At 37.2% G+C, this 19,416-nt stretch overlaps 1 protein-coding gene across 1 annotated transcript in view; it reads left to right on the top strand.

Annotated features, from left to right (window-relative positions):
* The window catches only part of TOP1 (DNA topoisomerase I), a 106,332-nt gene that overhangs the window by 352 nt on the left and 86,564 nt on the right, over window positions 1-19,416 (top strand). Inside the window, exon 2 of the mRNA XM_074292657.1 lies at window positions 501-525. Coding sequence (XP_074148758.1) covers window positions 501-525 — 25 coding nt within the window. The remainder of the gene's footprint in view (window positions 1-500; window positions 526-19,416) is intronic.

Here is a 19,416-nt window from a genome sequence, read left to right as displayed (position 1 = left end):
CCGCCCCCGCCCCGGGGCCCGGCTTCCTGGCGCCCCCGGGCCCGGCTCCTCTGAGAGCCGGCTTCTCACTTCCCCCTTCCCCCAGAGCCGGGCCTTCCTCCCCCGGACGCTGCCTTAGCTTGCCTCCCCTTCCATCTTTGACTTTTGGTAGCTGGGGGAGATGACAGGTCCCCCCCCTCCTGCCCACCCCGTGTCGTGGGTCGTTTGGGGAATGTGTTGAAGGAAAGGGGTTCTTGCTTTGGGGGATCCGCGCTGGCAGGAGTAGAAGGGGGGGCGCCCTGGAGGCGGCGGGCTGGAAATGCCGGGAAGTTAAAGTTTGAAAGGGCGAGCCCCCTCCCCACCGTGCCCGGCTTTCTGCTCCCCCCGTGAGAAGGTAGGGAGTCAGACCCCTGGTGCCCCCTCCCCCGCCAGTCTCCTCTCTCTGCTTCCCCCACCCCCACCTCGACCTAGTGTGCCTTATTTATTGGAGGCTTGATTTCCTCTCCTTTCCCTCCCCACAGATCGATGCGGATTTCCGAGTGAATGGTGAGTGTGCACCCCGGCCCGAGCTGGGCCCCCTGCCCTGGGGGGGTGGGGAGAGGCCCGCCTGCGCCGCCCGGCTCTCCCCGGCTGCGGATGGGAAAGGACAGACATGGCGTCCCAGAGACTAAGTCCCGTCTCCCTCGCTCACCGGCCCCATTGTTCCCATCGAGCCGCCCCGACCGCCCCTTTGCGGGGCTCCTGGCCCCCCGGGGACCCCGGTTCGCCCTAGAGGGGGCCTCCGACGTCCCTGATCCCTGCCGAGCCGGCGCCTGGGAGCCTTTCAGGCCCCGGATTCCCCCCTGGAAAGTCGCCTTGTCGACAGTCAGGACTTAGTCTCTGCGCCATTTTCTTTTTCTCTCTCCTCTTCTTTCTGTGTCTGTCTTTCTCTCCCTCCCTCGACTCCTTGCTAGAGCTGCCCAGGAGGAGCTTTCTGCAGAGAAAAGCCCTATAAATCACCGTCTTTACTGGAAGGGAGAGGGGAGAGTTTGATTTTTTTTTCTTTCTTTTCTAAAGAAGCTTACATTATTTTTTTTCATTCTCCTTCTGCATCTGGTTTGTTTCCATTCCTCCCTCTAAAATGAAAGGTCAGTTTTGCAACTGTTGCTTTGCCCTTTTTTAAAAAAACAAGATCTATATTACCTTTTTACCTTGCATTGAGATTGTGATTATAAATCTAAAACTAAATACATCATCTGTAGAGCATCATTTTTTGCTCTGAACAAAGGTGGGGAAGAAAACGTGCTGTAATAATTTATCCCCATTCCAAAAAAGTTTGTAAATTGCTTGTCTTGGGAATTGGGATAGCCAAGCTTAGAAATTGTTTTATTCTAACAACTGCTCACGGACAATTAGCACATGCGGCTAGAGCTTGTCTTTGTGGATTATGGCACTTAGAAATGCTTTGAAAAGTAGTTTAAAGTCTAGCTTCAAAATGAGAGATTCTCTAGGACCTATCTTCTAGAATTTGAGAGAGTAAAAAAGAGGATTTTGTTCGTCCCAAATCAGATAAGACAACCAGCCCTTAAAATCTGTAATTTCTTTCTCTTTGGGATTACATACCAACCACAGACTTTCAGGAGTTGAGGGCTCTTGCTTTCTTTTTATTAGTTGCTTTCTAACCCTTTTCCGAAAAGTTAATTAATTAGTTTATTATTTCTACCAATTCCATGTAAGAGGAATTTTTCCTTCCCAATAAAATAATAGTTCATCTTGCACACTTTTATGAAAAGTCAAATGGAAAAAGTTGTATGCTATATAGCATTTTGTCACTTTCCACTGATGAGCTTGGCTATATATGTAACTTCTATAAATACAGAATTCTGCTCAATTTAGCCTGAGTTTAGCCACTTCAGTGGTAAGAGGCTTCTGCTGAGTTTTTGAATCTTGTAATAAGCAGACCATCATGGTATGCTTAGTTTGAAACTGTCTTGTGCAGCAATGAAATGGGGCATTGAGTAGAAGACTGTTCCCTACCGGGGGAGAATTATAAGAGAACTAAGAATTTCTTTACTATCCATTTAAACCAGACCTTTAAAGGCTAGAAAGAAAAGTCTGAAAAGGGAAGACTAGCTTCCCAGAAAACAATCAGAAACAAAATTTTTTTAAGTTGCCCTTTTTTCTCCCCTAAATTGAGGTATGATAGAGAAACCTGGGTAGGAACAGGATTTGTTGAAATTCTCATCTCTTTGCTCTTTTGGAATCCTTGAGGTTGTAATGTGGAGAAAAATTTTTGGGCTGAGAAACTGGGGGTGAGTTAGCATGTAGCTAGTATTTATAGCAAGGTTTTCAGAATGTTTTAAGGCTCTTTCCTCCACCAATGTGTTAGTAGTTCCGAGGACTATATCTAGACTGCACATGGGAAATAGGCTGTTTTTCTGAGGTAAATTATGTTGTAGATAACATTGATTGTAGTTATTCTAGCAATTTCTAATTTATCTGCATGCTGTCTTTGCTACTGTAGTTATTATGGCCAACCTCTATCTCAATTCGAACAGATTTTGTTATGGAGAAGAACAAACATTTAGTTTCTCTATCAAAAATGATAATGTAGACTTGAAGAGGTTTAGAAAAGGTTGCAGGGAAAGACTTGGTAACATCAAATATTTATGTGTTTCTGGTGTCTGCTTCTCTAGCAGAAGATGCTTCTTGGTTTTGGTTTTGGTTCCCCAAAACTCCAAGCTTTCAGTTTAGGAGCTGTGTTTTTGCCAGCATAGTTCAAAGGAAGGCTTACGCTAGTGTTAGCAACCTACTTCTGGCATTATAAAGAGCCACCTAGATAGCTAGAAATTATCTAACCACCTAAAAGAGTTCTACACTCTTGTTTTTCTAAGGGAAACATCAAAGTCCAATTACATGAATTTAATTGTCTTAATTCTAGTCTTTGAATTAGGCAAGTTTGTTTAAGTTGGTCTTTATTAGGAGTGGACTTAGTCCTATTTACAAATTTACAAACTTTACAAAAACAGTGCAAATTTATACATATAACTTGAATTGCCCTCTTTCCTCATCCCCATGCCTTTCAGGGGTAAAAATAGATTCTATCCCATCTTAAATTGCATATAGGTTTATTGTTTTGGTTCTTGTTGAGTTTGGAACTCCCATATTCTCTGACCTGTTTTTGGTTGCTAAAAGGAATCTTATTTATGAAAAGTATTATTGTTCTTTTAAGAAGTTTATTATAAAATAAGACTTCAGGTGCTTAAGGTATTCCCTCTCCCTTCCACTCTCTTATCTGCAAAGATCTAAGTGCTAGGGAAGTATTTACCGTTCTGTTATTTTGTCAAAATGGTGTGAAGAGTATGTTGAACTGAAAAATTCTTGGCCACTCATGATCTTACATTGATTGCTCCAAGGGACTAAGAACTGTCACACTGCTGCTCTACCTTGCCCATCACTGATGTTTAGATTCACTGTCATATAGTAAAGTTAAATATTTTGACATGTTTATTGTAGGTAATGCTATTTGTTCATTATTTGACATCCTATTGTATTGATTCCTTTTATTTTTTCTGTGCTAATGGCAGAGGCACAGTGTGTTCTGCTCTGTGAATCTGTTTTTTCCCCCTGGTTTCTTAATTCTTTGACCATGTTTTTGAGGTAAGGAATGGTGGGACCTGGCATTTGCATCTCCTTAGACAGTGATTTCTAGTGTGTTCTGGGAACCCCTAATGATTCCTGAGACCTTTTCAAGGGGTCCATGAACTCAAAACTTTAATTATAATACTAAAATGTTTTCATTTTAAATATAGTAAATATTGACAGATAAAGCTCACATAAACAAGAGTTTTTGTAGAGAGGTCCTCAATTTTCAAGAATGTAAAAATGTCCTGAAAGTAAAACGTTGGAGAATTATTAGGTATCAAGAAATAGTGCCTTATCCATTTCTACTGCAACAAGAATTCTGTTGGTCCTTTGGATATTGAAGTCATGAGAAGTCTGCAGGCACTACTTGAAAGATACTTTTTGAATCTCCAATCTAGTAGATCTCATAAATCTCACAAATTTAGACCTTGATGACAATAATTGCTGACATTTGTACATCATAGCAAAGTGTGTAAAATGTTTTATGTAGTTTGCCTTATTTGTCTTATATAGTAGCCCATCTGAGGTGCAATTATTAGCTCCTTTTTTTCTTATCATGAAGCCCGAAATCAGAAGTCTAATGCCTTATACATGGATAATATAGCTGGGTGGTTATCAGTCCAATTCAAACTTAGGTATGAGCAAGTTCTTTATCCACTATATCATATCCACCTACTGCCACACTGCTTAAATCCAAGAGACTTTAAAAAACCATATTTTCTAGACAGGAAAAAACCAGTATAACAGCCGGTGGGCTAATGTAGGTATGTTTCTGAATTTAGCCAACTTTTTTGAGTGTCTGGGTAAAAAGAGACAGGACAGCATAGATAGTAGAAAATTTCATTCTAACCTACAGACTCAGGCTACATTTGAGTTTGACCTCTCCCACAGTGGAGGGGCTAGCAAACAATTCAATAGCTAACATTAATATAATAATTAAATAGCAGCTTTTAGGGCCACATTCACTTGATTCTTTTAATAATTGGCATTTAACTGTATCTAAAAATCAAATGACTTTTAAAATTTGTTTTTAGCTAATTCAACTTAGAAAATATTTTCTAGGGGCAGCTAGGTTGTGCAGTGGATAGAGCACCAGCCTTGAATTCAGGAGGCCCCGAGTTCAAATCTGGTCTCAGACACTTGGTCTCAGATACTTAACACTTCCTAGCTGTGTGACCCTGGGAAAGTCACTTAACCCCAGCCTCAGGAAAAAAAAGAAAGAAAGAAAATATTTTCTAGGCCATATAATTTTACTTATATTCTATTCCCTGACACAATATAAGGCAGTAAAATAAGTGAGACAGGACATTGTATTTTCCCAGAATAATCATGATTAGAAAGGTAGCTATTTATATGACTGCCTTAATAAGGGTAATTTCCACTGTTGAGGTAGAATTGTGAAGACATGAGTCAGAAGATTCATTTATTTTCTTCAGATCATCTTGATTCAATGCCCTTCTAGAGAAGATAGAGGACTCTTGACCTGCCCATCCAAAAGCTGGTCATCTAAAGCTCAAGTCCTCTCTACTCTTGGAGGATAGTATTCTTAACAAGATAGAATTTTGTTTGACAAAAACCCAGTGTTAATTCAATACCCTGACCATTTTACAATTTGTGTGATTTATGTTAGATGATCTTTATGGTAGCATACATGATTTGTTAACAGGTGTGTTCCATGCCAGAGGTACCTGTATTCAAGTATGGGGAGTGATTTCAGAATATTGTTTGACAGTGTTTGCTTCTTGGATTCTTTGAGATTATATTATAATGTAGTTGTAAATGTTAAATTCAAGGAGATTAATTGAACTTGTAAGAGGCTTGATATTGTGCTTGTGTGTATACACACACACATACATACATACATACATACATACATATATATATATATATATATATATATATATATATATAATTTGGGCTCTGTTTTAATAGTTTGTCTTAGGGGAAAGAGCCTGCCTGAGTCAGGAGTCTTGGGTTCTATTTTTTTTTTCCCTTTTAATTTTCAATATTATTTTATTTTTCCAAGTATATTTAATGATAGTTTTCAACATTCATTTTTACAAAACTCTTGTGTTGCAAATTTTTCTTCCTTCCTCCCAAGTTTTGAGTTCTAGTCCTTGCCTTATCACTTTATGTATGATCCCAGGAAACAATCTGATTCATTACCTGTTTTGGCCTATTCACTTTCATGGGGTTGTTATTAGTCAAGTGAGATAATAAAAGATATACTATTTTGAAAGGTGCTATAAAGATTTAAAGGGATTATTATTTTAAGTACAACATGGAAAATAAATATTCTTGTCCTCATTCTTTTTTTGATTACTTTATATGTGAAACTTTAATGAAGATAAGTTCCAAATTTGGAGAATTTAATTTCTTTAAAAAAAAAAAAAAAAAAGTTTAGTGTGTTTTTGTTTTTTTGCTTTACATCACTTAGATTTCTCCTTGCATGTATTCCCTTTCTTGAGAGCCTTTCCTTAACTTATTATTGATTTTATTTCCAATTTGAATAAGCCAATAGAAGCAAAAGATTTAGGAGGGAAAATTAGCATTTCTGAGGAGCTTGGCTGATGATAAGACATTCAAAAGACCAATGACATCCCAATGAACTTTGTATTTAGGCTGCAAATAATCAGTTGTATTTAGCCTTTGATTCAAATTCTGTATCTAGCAATCTCTTAGTTATATAGTGATTCAGTGGCACATAGATCACAGGGTGGTCCAGGAAAAGGCAAAGTATAACAATTTTTTTGCTAGTAAGTTTCATAATACCCCTTTCTCAAGATTTTTTACTTAGAATTTGACAAAATTGGGTGGGGAAATACCTGAATAAAGTAAGTGTTGGGGATCTGTTTGAAATCTTAGCATCCTAGGTTTAGGGCTGTGAGGGATGGTTGAGTCCAACATAAAGTCATTATTTTACAGATATGGAGACTGAGTTCTAAAGAGATTATAGGATAAGTAACTTGCCTAATGCAGTCACACTGGTAAGAAGTGGCAGAAAAGTTTTTGAAGCCCAGATTAGTCCTTCTACCTCCAAGACTTAAAATATTTTCCTTTGTGTTAACAGTAACATGTAAAATGTACTGGCAACTTATGAACAAATACTTTTCCACTTTGGGTTCTTTGCAAACCAGTCATTTTTATTTTACAGGCTGTATTTGCTACATTATCCAACCTGGGTCTCAGATATGGGGGAGATAAGTAGCAGCAATAGGATGAAATTTAAATTTCATCGGTCCTACATAAATACATAGGTGGCAGCATTGTACTTGACCCTCTTTTGGTATTTGAGGGAAAGAGGAGAGAGAGGTATGGTCTGTGCTGATAGACTGACAAGTGAAAAGTGGAATTAAATGGGAAAAGGAGGAATTTGGGGGGGAAGTTTTGGGCTGTCTTACATTTAGCTATTTTATTGTAGCCATGAATCTTTTCTGGTAGAGATTGCTCATTTTTGTAAGTTATATGCTGATTTTGAACTGCTATTCATTCACGTATTTGTGAAAGAAAAAAAAACACCCCTTACTCAAGATCTACTTTAACTAGAGTAATTTTCAAACACTTGGGAATAAAGCCTAAGGAGAAGAAAGTCATAGCATAGCTGAGATTTATTGAGTAAATAGATCAGGTGAAGGTTGTCAAAGAATGAAAGAGATATCATTATCCAAATGGTTGTGTTATTCAGGAATGTCATTAATGTTTTATATACCTACAGTTTTAAGGGAAGAGGTATAAGTCTTCCCCTCCAATTTCTTTAAAGATTAAAAAATGTGTTTCTGGCCATAATTCTTATCTTTTGTTCCTATTTTTAAACAAATAGATTCCTTTTTTCATATTATTGCCATGAAGCATTCTTTAACTATTTGGTCAACACTTTTTATGTTTTTATTAATAATTTTGTCACTTGGACCTCGTGTAGAACTATTTAGAATAGTTTGCAACTTTGAAAATTCCTTCCTTGAAAGGAAGTTTCATTCTTCCATAACAAATAGTCAAATTAGTATGATTTCTTTCTGAGTTCTTAAAGTTACTTTATGGTCTTTTTTTTTTGGGGGGGGGGGATGAAAGAATTCATATATATTCTGGAGTGTCTAAATCAAGATTACTGAAGATTTGAATTCTCCTTTTTGGTTCTCTGATATGGAATTAGTCTTAACAAAACTATGGCATGTATTTTCCACACTCGAAATCTTTGTGGCTATGTGGTCCCAGATAAGTACTTTTACATAATGTAGATGTTCTTGTTTCTTTCTTAATCTCAGAATTACCCAGATTATGGATGACCCAGTAACTGGAACCAGTTGCCTATGAATTAGAGAGCTATTAAGTACAAAAATAGAATTTTCAACTGCTTTTTTCAATTTTACTTTATTAGAGCCCAAATATATGCCAAAGTAGACTTTGCTACTAATGGGATAAAGGTGAAATCTTAGTGCTATTATGCATTAAAAACATCTCGTCTATAAATGTCCTTTGGGTATTTTGTACTCACATGACAAGGTACTAATATTGGGAAGATTTGATCTTAGACCAAATCATAACTCTAGTTCACTCCAAAATGTTCTTTTTTGTTTGGAGTACTCCTTTGATTCAGACCAATTGTGTTTCCCAAGTTTCACAGTAAAACTAACATCTCCAACTCGTTCTACACTCAGTTCCACCTGTGTCACTTCCTAGTGCAAGGGGAAAGGGAACTAGTAGGAGTTTGGGGGTGGGTGGGAGGGATTAAGAGGCATTGCACATTGGCATGTGTTGGAAAGAGAAGTGTTTCACAGGTACTTGGGCAATAGAAAGAACATTAGATTTGTAGTAAAAAAAAAAAAAAAAAAAAAAAAAAAAAGATTTTGTTCTCTCTTACTAACTAACTATATGTCCTTGAATTAGTTTCTTAGGGCTTTCATTTCTTCTATAGAATTAAAGGACTGGACTAAATGATCTTTATGGCTTTAATATTTCGTGGTCTATAATATTTCCTTCAGCAAAACTTCATGTTACCTTTTCCTTTGGACAGATTTACTTTAGGTCAATCTTTAGTGCTTTGAGATTAGTGTTTTCAGCATTAATATACCAGAAGAAAGTGTCCCTATTCTCTCAGTACCTATGTTGACTAATTGCCTCCTCTAGGCATACCATGTTATTCTTAACTCTTTTGTTGATGCACCTGAAGTATCTTGAGAACCATTTCTTGGAGGCCCCACACATACTCCTTCCCAACCTTGCTTGACCTTTGGAGAATGATAGGGCAAAAATTAAGTGTTTTGAGCTAATAATGAGCATATTTGAAATAAAAAGCTCAGTAAGAGAAGCCAGTTTTTCATCTAGAGGGAACTGGCCCCCTTTCTCAGCTGTATTTGCTGCAGGAACTTGGAACTATCATTATTATGCTTGTTTTGAAGCTTAAACTTGATGTTCTCATCCTTTCGTTGATCTTCCAAGTACTTGGCTACCTTATGCATCAGGTCATGGTAGAAGTTATTCTAGATCAGTCATTTAAATGACTGACTATAATACTATTCTTTGTTAGTCTTAACATCTAAAAGTCATAGGATTTTATCTCTCCCCAGTTGGGGGAGGGTTCTCCAGGACCTTCTGGTCCAGCCCTTCCTTTTACAATCCAGGGAACCACGACCCAGGCTATATGAGGGGTTTGCTCGAGATCATCCAGGTAATCAGAAGTAGAACGTGAAGCCCAAGTTCTTTGATTCTAGAATAAATGTTCTTCCCATACTTTTTCCTCAAGATGATGCTTTTGGAAAGTAGGCAGAAAAGTCCAATAGTTAGAGTTCAGTGAATCCTATTGGGTGAAATAGTTTTACTTTCCATTTTTCTATTTGGGGCTAGAATGTGACCATCGTTTTCCTATCTTTTTACATAAATGTAAATTTTTGTTTTAATAAATATACCCAGTGGTATGGCAGGTTTGTAGAATGTGCCTTCAGGCCTCATTAAAGTCCTGGCTCTGTGAACTTGAGAGACCATTTCCGCCTTTGTACAATGGAAATAATTCTCATGCTGCCCATCCCACAGCTTATAAGTAAAGCATTCTGTGAACTCCAAAGCATCACAGCACTGCTTACCTTTCTCTTCCCAATCCCCACCCCACCATGATTTTGGGTAACTTCATAAGCATTAGATACAGGTAATCTCTAAGATGATGTCTCAGAGGAACTTTTTAAGAATTCCCATTGGTGGATAAGTTGCCCTAACTCTTTCTCAGGATACAGGTAAAAATGAGGAGGGAGATGATGGAACTATATGACTTTTTGGTAAAAAGGGAAGTTACTTAAAATAGTCTTACAGGTGCTGCTGGTTAAAGTCTATTTACAAAATTGTTAACTTAATTTCATAGTAGAGACAATATGCCATGGGAATACAATGCTGGACACTGGAATAAGAAAGACTGAGTTTATATCAGACTTTGGCACTAAACGATTTGGAATTTAGATTTTACTCCAGGTTAAAGATTCTAGATAGGGAATTCCCGGGCTTAATTAGTCATAGATTCTTTCCATAAACAAGGTAAATGAAACCTAGGCAAAACTTGAAGTTATATTTGCATTTTGATTTCAGATTTATTTTTTTGCTGTGTTCTCTCTCTCTTTTTTTTTTTTTTTGCTATGGATAAGTAATCATTAGTTGCTGCTTTAAAGATCATTTTCCTTTTGGGAGTAGACTGTTACAGATGGCCAGAAAACCCCAGGAACTTGCCCCTGCTTCTAAAATAACAACAACCTCTACCACCTATGGCTTGGATGGCAAACAACCTCTGTAGGAGTCCTAACATTATGAAAGCTGGGTGCTTTTGATAAAGGTAGTGTCAATTACTTGAAGCAAAGTTATCCTCTCAGAACAGAGTTAGGGAAGTCTATTTTACAACTAATTTACAGGTTTTTTAATAGAACTCTATGGATTTTCTACTAAGCTGCCCAAAGCTTTGGGTTACAGATATTTTATAAATGAAATGCCAAGTTCTCATTATTAGTGATGTGAAGACTTGTTCTTACCATTAAACTTCCTAAAGATTTCTTTTTGACATTAGGAGCTATATCTGGAAAGTCCTTATAAAAAAAACCTCAACTTGCAAGCTGAGAGCCTACTGTGTTCAGTACACCAAAAATTAATTCTTATTTTATATGCAAATCTTAATACATGTACTTTGACAGTCCAGCTGATAACTTCTTGCCAATTTTTACATCCAAATGTCACATCCTTAAAACATTTAAAGTGAGAACTTAGATTGTTGTAGAAAAATATGATTTTCTCTACTGAGAGAAAGAATGTCCATGTTCTGCCAAAGTTTCAGTAAAGGGTCAGAATTCTAGCGTTTTTAATAGCTAATTTTCTTGAATTCAGTTTTCAAGAAGTTCTGCTTAAAGAAAGCCCATTTTAATGTGGGCTGTGAAAGTCTTATTCCCTCATTTGAGTAAGATTGGACTGAGCCAATGGTTGCTTAAAAATTAATTGATGAAAAAGGTTATCAATTTGAAATATGGCTAGCAAGTTTAAAAATTGAACAGAACTAGAGATAACTTAAAATGAAGAATCTTAAGGAAAAGAGAAAGCATACGAGGAATACTTTCAAGGGGAAATCCATGGCAAAAATAGGATTTATAGACTAACCTGACATTTTAAAGAACCTTCTTCAAATACTTACTGTGCTGTCAACTAGGTGTCAACAACAGTGGGCCACAACTGAACCTGAATAAAATGTAATTGGGAGATATTTAACAAAATAAGATGTAAAAATACAATAAAAATGTCAGTATGCGATTTTTCTGAGATCATGTGCAGCCTTCAGGGATCTTTATATATTGTAGTGTGGCCCTGTTTTATATTTGAGTTTAATACCATTGCTGTAAATATTTGAAGACACCTCAATTTTGGCTTGTCTTGGGCCAGTTTTCAGTTGCTCGAGACATTACCACCTTGTCCTTTATGATTTCCTCAAAGACTCTTTTCAAATACATTTAAACTGGAATTGTAAAAATAATTGTTTAAACTCTTAATTTTAAACTTTTGACATTTACTGTGATAGCTGTTTACATATTTGAGGAAACTACTAACAAAAGTTGAAGTCTGGGCCCACTGCAACTATCAAGTCTTTTACTTGTTGGCATTGCTATAACTTAACTTCCATAAACCAAATGTAATTTCTTTATTTTTGTTGTTCGACTGGTAAATAACTGCTTCTTTTCATTTTAGAGTGTTGTGGATTAGTGTAGTAGATTTAAAAAATCTATTTTGAAAGCTTAAATTGATACTTCTATTTAAATGGGAGGAAAACAGTTGCCTTTTAAGAATAAGTTCTTCCATTAGCAGGTTTTCATGGTTTTAGGATTAACAGAGGTTAGTGTTTTTTTTTCATTTCTTCAACTGTAGAATACCAATAATAAGCTAGGCATCTGTGTGTTTTGGTTTTCTCCTTCTGGTTACCCTCACTACTGTGCTAATAGAGAATGGGTTCTTTCAGTGGGAGGTACTTTCCAGCAGTTTCAGTTTAGGGCTAACCGGTGAAGAGCACATTTTTTTGAAGAGAATAAAGGCTTTTTCAACTTCTGTTGGATTTTAAATATCTTGTTCTTATTACTATAAATGTTTCTTCTGAAGAAGAGTTTGAACTGCATACTGTGCGAGCTAATAGAGTTTGAAGCAATTAAATCTTTGCTAGGATGCCCAGGTGCCTTCTGCATAAAGTTTTCGTGTGAATAACCCATCCTTACTTCATCCAAGTGGCAAGTACTATAGTTTCTATCATCTTTGGACATAAAGGTCAGGCATCTTAGGACTTAGATGGAGTTCATTCAGTTCCCCCATGAGTTGCAGGTGGCTAATCAGAAGCACCTATTATTGAGGGAGTGCTTCAGAACCAGATATCCCTTTATTAGGAAGAATATATTAAATCCCCCAACTAAAGCATCTGAAATTAAGAATACATTCCAGCAAAAAGAGCATTCAATAGAATGTGTTGACAGGTTGAGCCACAAAGAGTATGAAAATTAAGATTATAATCACCACTTGAAAGCATCAGGAAAACATTGTAGAATCATAAATTAAATTTTTAACATTTAAGTTAACCCTTCCTGACCCACAGAGATCTGAAGGATTAGATAAATCTATATAGATGAAATATACGAAGTACTAATTGGTACACTTCCTAGCTGTGAGGCCCTAGGCCAGCCACTTTATCCCAATTGTCTCGTAAAGAAATGTTCTGAAGAAGCAGAATTCTCTTAATCTGTCATATAACCAGGGTAGAGGAACAGTGCTTCTTGTTGAAAGATTTTGACTCTTAAATTTAGCTTTAACATTTTCTCTATGTAAAGTTGAGGATCTAGTTTGATGGCAGATTTGTGATCTACCTTTCAGTAACCCAAATTGGAAAGCTTTCTTCTTCTATCTCTCCTCTGTTTTTATAACCTTATATCTATCCAGCCATATTCTATACTAAATCCTTATCACCTCTTATCTGTAATATTATAACTAATTGAGCATCTTACTTCTAGCTTTCCCCATCTCCATCAATTTAGCCTTCTCAGAGCTGTCAAAATAAATTTGGTTGTACAGTCTTGAGTGTCACTTCCTTGCTAAAAGGCCTTCCTACTGTCTTATTTCATATACAATAAATTGGAAAATCCTTAAACATCTTTTGCAATCTGAGTCTAGATTGCATTTGAGTGACCCACCTTTCTAATATTATTTCTCAATATTCCCCTTCATGCACTCTTTATTCTGGCTAAATGTGATTGTTAAATGGAATCAAGTTCTACTTCTGCTTTCTTAATCATATAGAACCACAATATTTTCCTGTTCTTATCTTTGCTGAAATTCTTGTCAAGACCCAGCTTACTGCTGCTGCTTCTGTGAAGCCTTCCCTGAATTCCTTAAGTTGAAAAGTGGGTTGCCTTTCCTTGGGCTTTCTTAGAATTTTTCAGAATATCTCCTTTGTTTTCACATTTTACTTCTACAGTATTGTGGAAAGACTACTGTAATGGACTCAGGAGGCCTACTTTTGAATTCTAAATCTGACAAGAAGTCACAGCTATGGGCCAGAAATTTAATCTCATCGACTCTCGGGTTCCTTACTTACAGAATGGGAACATCATGTTCAACTCTCCTTCATAAGGTTGAGGAAAAACTTTTAAATTAAACCTTAAAATACTATAGAAGATTGTATACTGTCCTATCTATCTAGAAGGCAGGGGACATTTTTATCATTGTATCCCTAGTATATCATAATACCTTGACTTCAGGTGAGTACTTAATAAAATTGGGACTTGGATCAAAGGATATTCTAGACAAACATTTCAGGTTTTTGTGACTTTTTTTTTTAAGTGATAAAAACATACAAAAAACAAACAAACAAATAAAAAAAACCTGAACCAAAATAAATTTTTGACTCTCCAATAATATGTAAAGTGAGAGGAATGAACTGAATCCAAGATCCTTTCCAATGTTCATTTAAGTTGCCTGTCCTGTGTAAGATGCTGCATATATACAAAGACCTGACCAATCCTGACCTCTGCGAGCTTAGATTTTATTCTAGGGAAGGGAAGAGATATGTAGAAAAATAACCTGTATGAAAATTATAGGCAATGTGTTGTCAGAAGTTTGGTGAGGGAGAGACTCTTGGGAGAGTCAGGGAAGGAGTTGTGCTAAAGATACCATCCTCAGGAAGAGTGGAGCCTAGAAGGAAGACACTTAAAACAGTATTGACCATTTGAGAATGGGAAGTAATAATCAGTTTGAGGAATGAACAAAGGCATAGGTTGGAGAAGGTGAGAAGAACAAGGAACTGAGTTTGGCTAAAAAGTAATAATGTGAAGGAGAAGTGTAGTATACATGAAGCTCTAAAGGTAGGTTGGAATGGGAGTGAAGAGTCTTGCATGCCAGGATCCTGAATTTGTATTTTATTTCAGAGGCAATGGAGAACCAAGGTTCAGGGACTTATGTGGAAGGATGAATTGAGGTAGAGTGGAAGAAAATAGATTAATTCGTTTAATAAAAACTAGACATACAGTATATTTTAAAGGGATAAAAACTTGCATTAGGATGGTTGCAGTGGATGTGGAAGGGACAGATAAGAAAAACGGTAGAGGTAGAATTGACAGACCTTGACATCCTATGAGTCAAAGATGAGTGAAGAGTTCATCTTGGTGACTGGAAGATGGTCATGTCATCACTTTACAGTGATGAGGCATGATGGGTTTCCCAGAGAAGACAAGATGAACTTTGTTTTGGATACATTTAGTTCCGGGTATTAGATGGACATTTCATTGGTAATGGGCAGATAGTTGGGAGTCCAGGCAGAAATGGGGCGTGGAGGTAGGACTTTGGGAGCCAGGCAGCAAATTGGTGCTCATTAAAGCTGTGGGATTGCCAAAAAGGAAAATGAAAAGAGGGGGTAAGTGGTGAGATTACCCCCAAAAGACTTCTCACATTTAAGGTACAGGAAGAGATAAACAGCCAGCAAAAAAAATATTAAAATGGTAGTCAAAGGAGGAGACCTGTAAGGATCACCTTAGCCAAAGAAGAGGGTGACCCAGGCCAAAGTCCGGAAAGAAAGAAGTCAGAGAGAAGGGGAAAAGTCCATCAGGTTTACCAACTTAGGGAATGGTAAGTGATCTCAGCACGGACATTTTGTGATTCTCCTTTCTAGCTCCTTATCTCCTGCTATTCAGCAGAAGGCCTCTGGTTTCACTATGTTGATATAGACTGCTTATGGATTTGGTTCTCTTGCTGTTCTTACCTGAAGTGTCCCTCTTTGCCAATCCCAGTCCTACTCCTCCTTAAGATATGTCTGTGTCCCGCCATTGTTGGCCTGTCTTCCAAAACTAGTATCATGCTTGAGTTCCTGTAATTCAGTTAGCTTTGATGAAGCACTTCCTACTATTTGTAAGTCATTCAGCCATCTTTTCCTTGGGCAGAGCCACTCACTTACTTTTAGAACCGGGTGAAGAATTGTCTTCTAGTACTTAATGTAACATTTCTAGAGCATCTTTGTATTTAGCTTGTGGCAGATACAAAAAAGCCCCATAATGCCCATTTTGCTGTGTGATTTCTCTTCATATGATAGAGGTATCACATCGATGGGTTTTGCTTGTTTTAGATCTGAGTTGCTAAACTCTTCTAGGTTTTAAGAAGTAGGCCAAAAACTACGTCATGATTTGAGATACTCTGAGGAACTTTTTACAGAGGTTTGCCTTTTTCTCCCGGCATTTAAGTGGAAGTGTTTTCTAGTTTTCTCCTTTACAGGCACATTTTCCTGAATAACACCTAAGATGTTTATCTGCCTGTGTTACTGTTTGACCCTTTGCTTCTTTAGAGTTGTAATCTTTGTAATAATCTTATTTAACTGGCCAATTAATTCTGATGTCACCCGAGGATTAGGTGATTTGGGGATTGGGCCTGAACAAGTGTTTTCATGCAGATGCTCCTAAAAGGAGGCTACTTGTCTTAGAGTAGTAGGTAGACATTTTTCTTCCAACATACATGGTAGCTGTGGGACTCTAGACAAGTCAGTACTTCCAGTGACTTAGACAACTAAGAACAACCTTCAAATCTCCTTAGGTAGAGGGATTTCTCACCAGGACTTCTTTAATCACAGACCCAGACCAAACAATTAAAAAACAAAAACAAAAACCTCTTACGGAACAGAGCCAAAGAAAGACTAGAAAATGAAATATCCATGTCTAACTTTACAAATTAAATCATATAATCCAAAAGGCTATTAAGAAGATAAAGGAAAATCTTTTTTAGTCAGCTATAGCATTTCTTCAACCATTATTACTATCTGAAGTAAGTACATATGGATAAATGCAGATTTCATGATCCTTTGTCCTAGTACTCAGCCCCCTTACTTTACAGGTGAGAAAGGGAAACCCAAATTAAAAAAAAATGATTTACTGAGAATCACAACTTAAAAGTGCTTATAATTATTAGCTATTAAATATAGAATTGGGATTTGAACCCAAAGTCTCTAACCTGAAACCAGGCCAAGAGTTTCCACTTTACCATGCTATCATTTAGTTCCCACCTTCTAAAGGATCTTATAATACAGTGGAATGTTTTGCTCTCCTTCCCCCAGTCCTACCCCCTATTTCACTGTGGGTTGGCTGGTTTAATAGAGGTAATTTCCATAGAGACATTTCTGGGCAGGTTTTATATTTGCATGAGATTACAGCATTTGTTCAATTTAGTGATTTGAATTGCTTTTTCCAGAAGAATAGTAGTTGTGGCAGGGACACATTTCTATAGCACTTGGACTTTTACTAAGTTGTGTTTTTTTTTTTTTTTTTTTTTAATTGTACTAAGCGTTTCCAAATATGCAGTGTTCAAGTTACTCATTGTTCCATCTCAGGGATGGTAAAGAATTTCAGGAGACAGAATTTATTTTAATCATTAAAAGGGCTTTTGTGTAATGTTCTTGGACAGGTTGAGTTAGCTGTTCTTCAGCTCTATTACATGTCTAATCCCATACAAGTTAAATAGTCAAATTTCTAGGGAAGAATTAGATAACATCTTGCTCCTGCAAGTTTCCCCTCTCACCTCCCTCCCATCCAACATACTTAAACACTCCTTTATGTCTGAGACATTAATCTTCTCTTGTAATAGGTTTTTTTTTCAAGCTGTGTATTTCTTTAATAATGGCTTTTAATTTTCAAAATACATGCAAAGAGTTTTCATCATTCATCCTTGTGAAACCCTATTCCAAGTTTCTTCCCTCTTTTCCTTCACCTCCTCCCCTAAAGGGCAAGCCATCCAATATGTTAAATATGTATAATTCTTCTTAGCATATTTCTACCTTTATCATGTTGCAATAGAAATATCAGATCAAAAAGAAAAAAAAAAAAAAAAGAGAAAAAGCAAACATCCAAAAACCGTGCAAATGTGTTGCAATCTACATTGTAATAGTTATCAAAAGTTCTTTGAAAGTCTAAGTTATGGGAGAGAAAAGTGTCCTAATATGGGATAGGACCAAGGGCCAGTAGCAGGGTCTTGTTGTGCTATTTTGTCCCATTTTAAATTCCTTTTCTTAGCCACACAAAGATGCTAACCTAAAGTTGTAGAGACTATTCTAAATTAGGAAAATAGATGATTATGAATTGTAGATTCCTATTCAGTCCAAACAGGAAGTTTCCAATTCTTTATTACTAGCCCAAGTCAGTGAAACTAGGTGAATGGGCTCACCTTCACAGTTGCAGGAAAGGACCTGTTCTAATTTAGCTTGCCTAAGAAGGCTCATTTTCAGGTTAGACAAGTTCTCTCTCTTTTTTGAGTCTGACCTCTTGGAAAAGGAGGCTTTGCAGGATGGAGGGGTCCTTGTGAAAGCACAATTCATTTCAGAAAGGAAACATGAAATAGAAATGCCCACCTTAGAGAGGTTTCTCCCACTTTAACTATTACCAGATGATAGATTAAGAAAATCTTCAGAGTTGGGGATTTTGAACATTGAACTCTTATTTAGAACTTTTTTTCCTTGCTGAAAATGATGAAAGTGATGATTTGAATCTGTGCTAATTTTCTTGGGTGAAGAGGAGATAGAAAGCACCTGAAGCCCAGCTACTTTATAGTTCCCTGCAAACCAGGTCAGTCTGATGTGGCGTGGAAGAAATAACCCTGCACTTGGAGTCAGAAGAGCTGGCTCTAAGGCTTAGCTTGTGGGACTTTGGGCAGCAATGAACTTTGAGCTTTGTTTCTTCCTGTGTAAAATAGATAGTCCCAGTGTTATTGCTGCTTCTTAGTTCTAGGAAAAGGAAGCACCTTGTAATCTGTGAAGAGCCATATAAACACGACCTATTTCCAAATATGAGGTAGGTTGCTGTTTTGTTTGTTTGTTTTTTAAGAAAAAAAAAAAAAGAACTTGCTGTACAAGTAATTACATTTTAAATTTTAGATTTACTGGGTGTTTTGCTTGGCATGATGGTATATTGTCAATAATCCCTGGAGGCCAAGGCTGGCGAATCAATTGAGCATAGGAGTTCTGAGCTATAGTAGGGCTAAGTTAAAAGGGTATCTGGTACCAAAAGTACACTCTTTGGGTCCATCAGCTACTTGGGGAAGTTGGGAAGACTTAACCAAAAAGACAAAATAAAACCCCACAGTGAAACACTTCAGATTTGCTTTCTTCTAGTAGGCCATGAATGAAAAGTTGTAGAACTGAACTTTGGGTCAGTTTATGAAATACAGTAGAATAAAATTCGGGAGTAACTACTAAATTAGAATTCCACTGGGTAATTTATCCCCTTCCTGTTCCCCTCCAGCTCTTGTTTTGCAGATGCCATCTCTGTCAAGTGAGGAAGTTAAACCACAGGGTACTTCTAAAGACCATGCCAGCTCACTATAAGAACAAATTTCCATTTTTCCTCCTTCAAATATGAAGAAAATTGTCTTGGCTTAAAATTTAAATCTTGACTCTAGAATTTCATATTTTTACTGGTGTCTTGAGCAGAACTTAAGCCCAAACCTTGTGTTCTTTGCTCGTCTCCCAGGTCATCTCCCCTGTATTCCTCTCTTCTCCAGCTTGTCCCCTTGGTGAAACAGTTCAAGTCAACACTACATTACCCTCTTTTCTCCATCCCCGCCTCCTTATTTCATGGATAACATTCTGCTAAAACAACTTTGGATTGTTCCTGCCATCTCCTCTCTATTTTTCTATAGACCTGCCACTAAATGAGAAAAGTCACCAAACCATTCCAAGTCAGTCCACTACAGAATGATCTCACTTAACCTTTGTCTGCTACCAGTTCATATAATACAGTCTCACCTGCTGCTAGGTACTACTAGCTACATCTCTTCACCTAGCAGCTCTTCTAA

This window comes from Sminthopsis crassicaudata, chromosome 2, assembly GCF_048593235.1.
Source record: "Sminthopsis crassicaudata isolate SCR6 chromosome 2, ASM4859323v1, whole genome shotgun sequence".
NCBI classification, from domain to species: Eukaryota; Metazoa; Chordata; class Mammalia; order Dasyuromorphia; family Dasyuridae; genus Sminthopsis; species Sminthopsis crassicaudata.
This window is presented reverse-complemented; position numbering and strand designations above follow the sequence as displayed.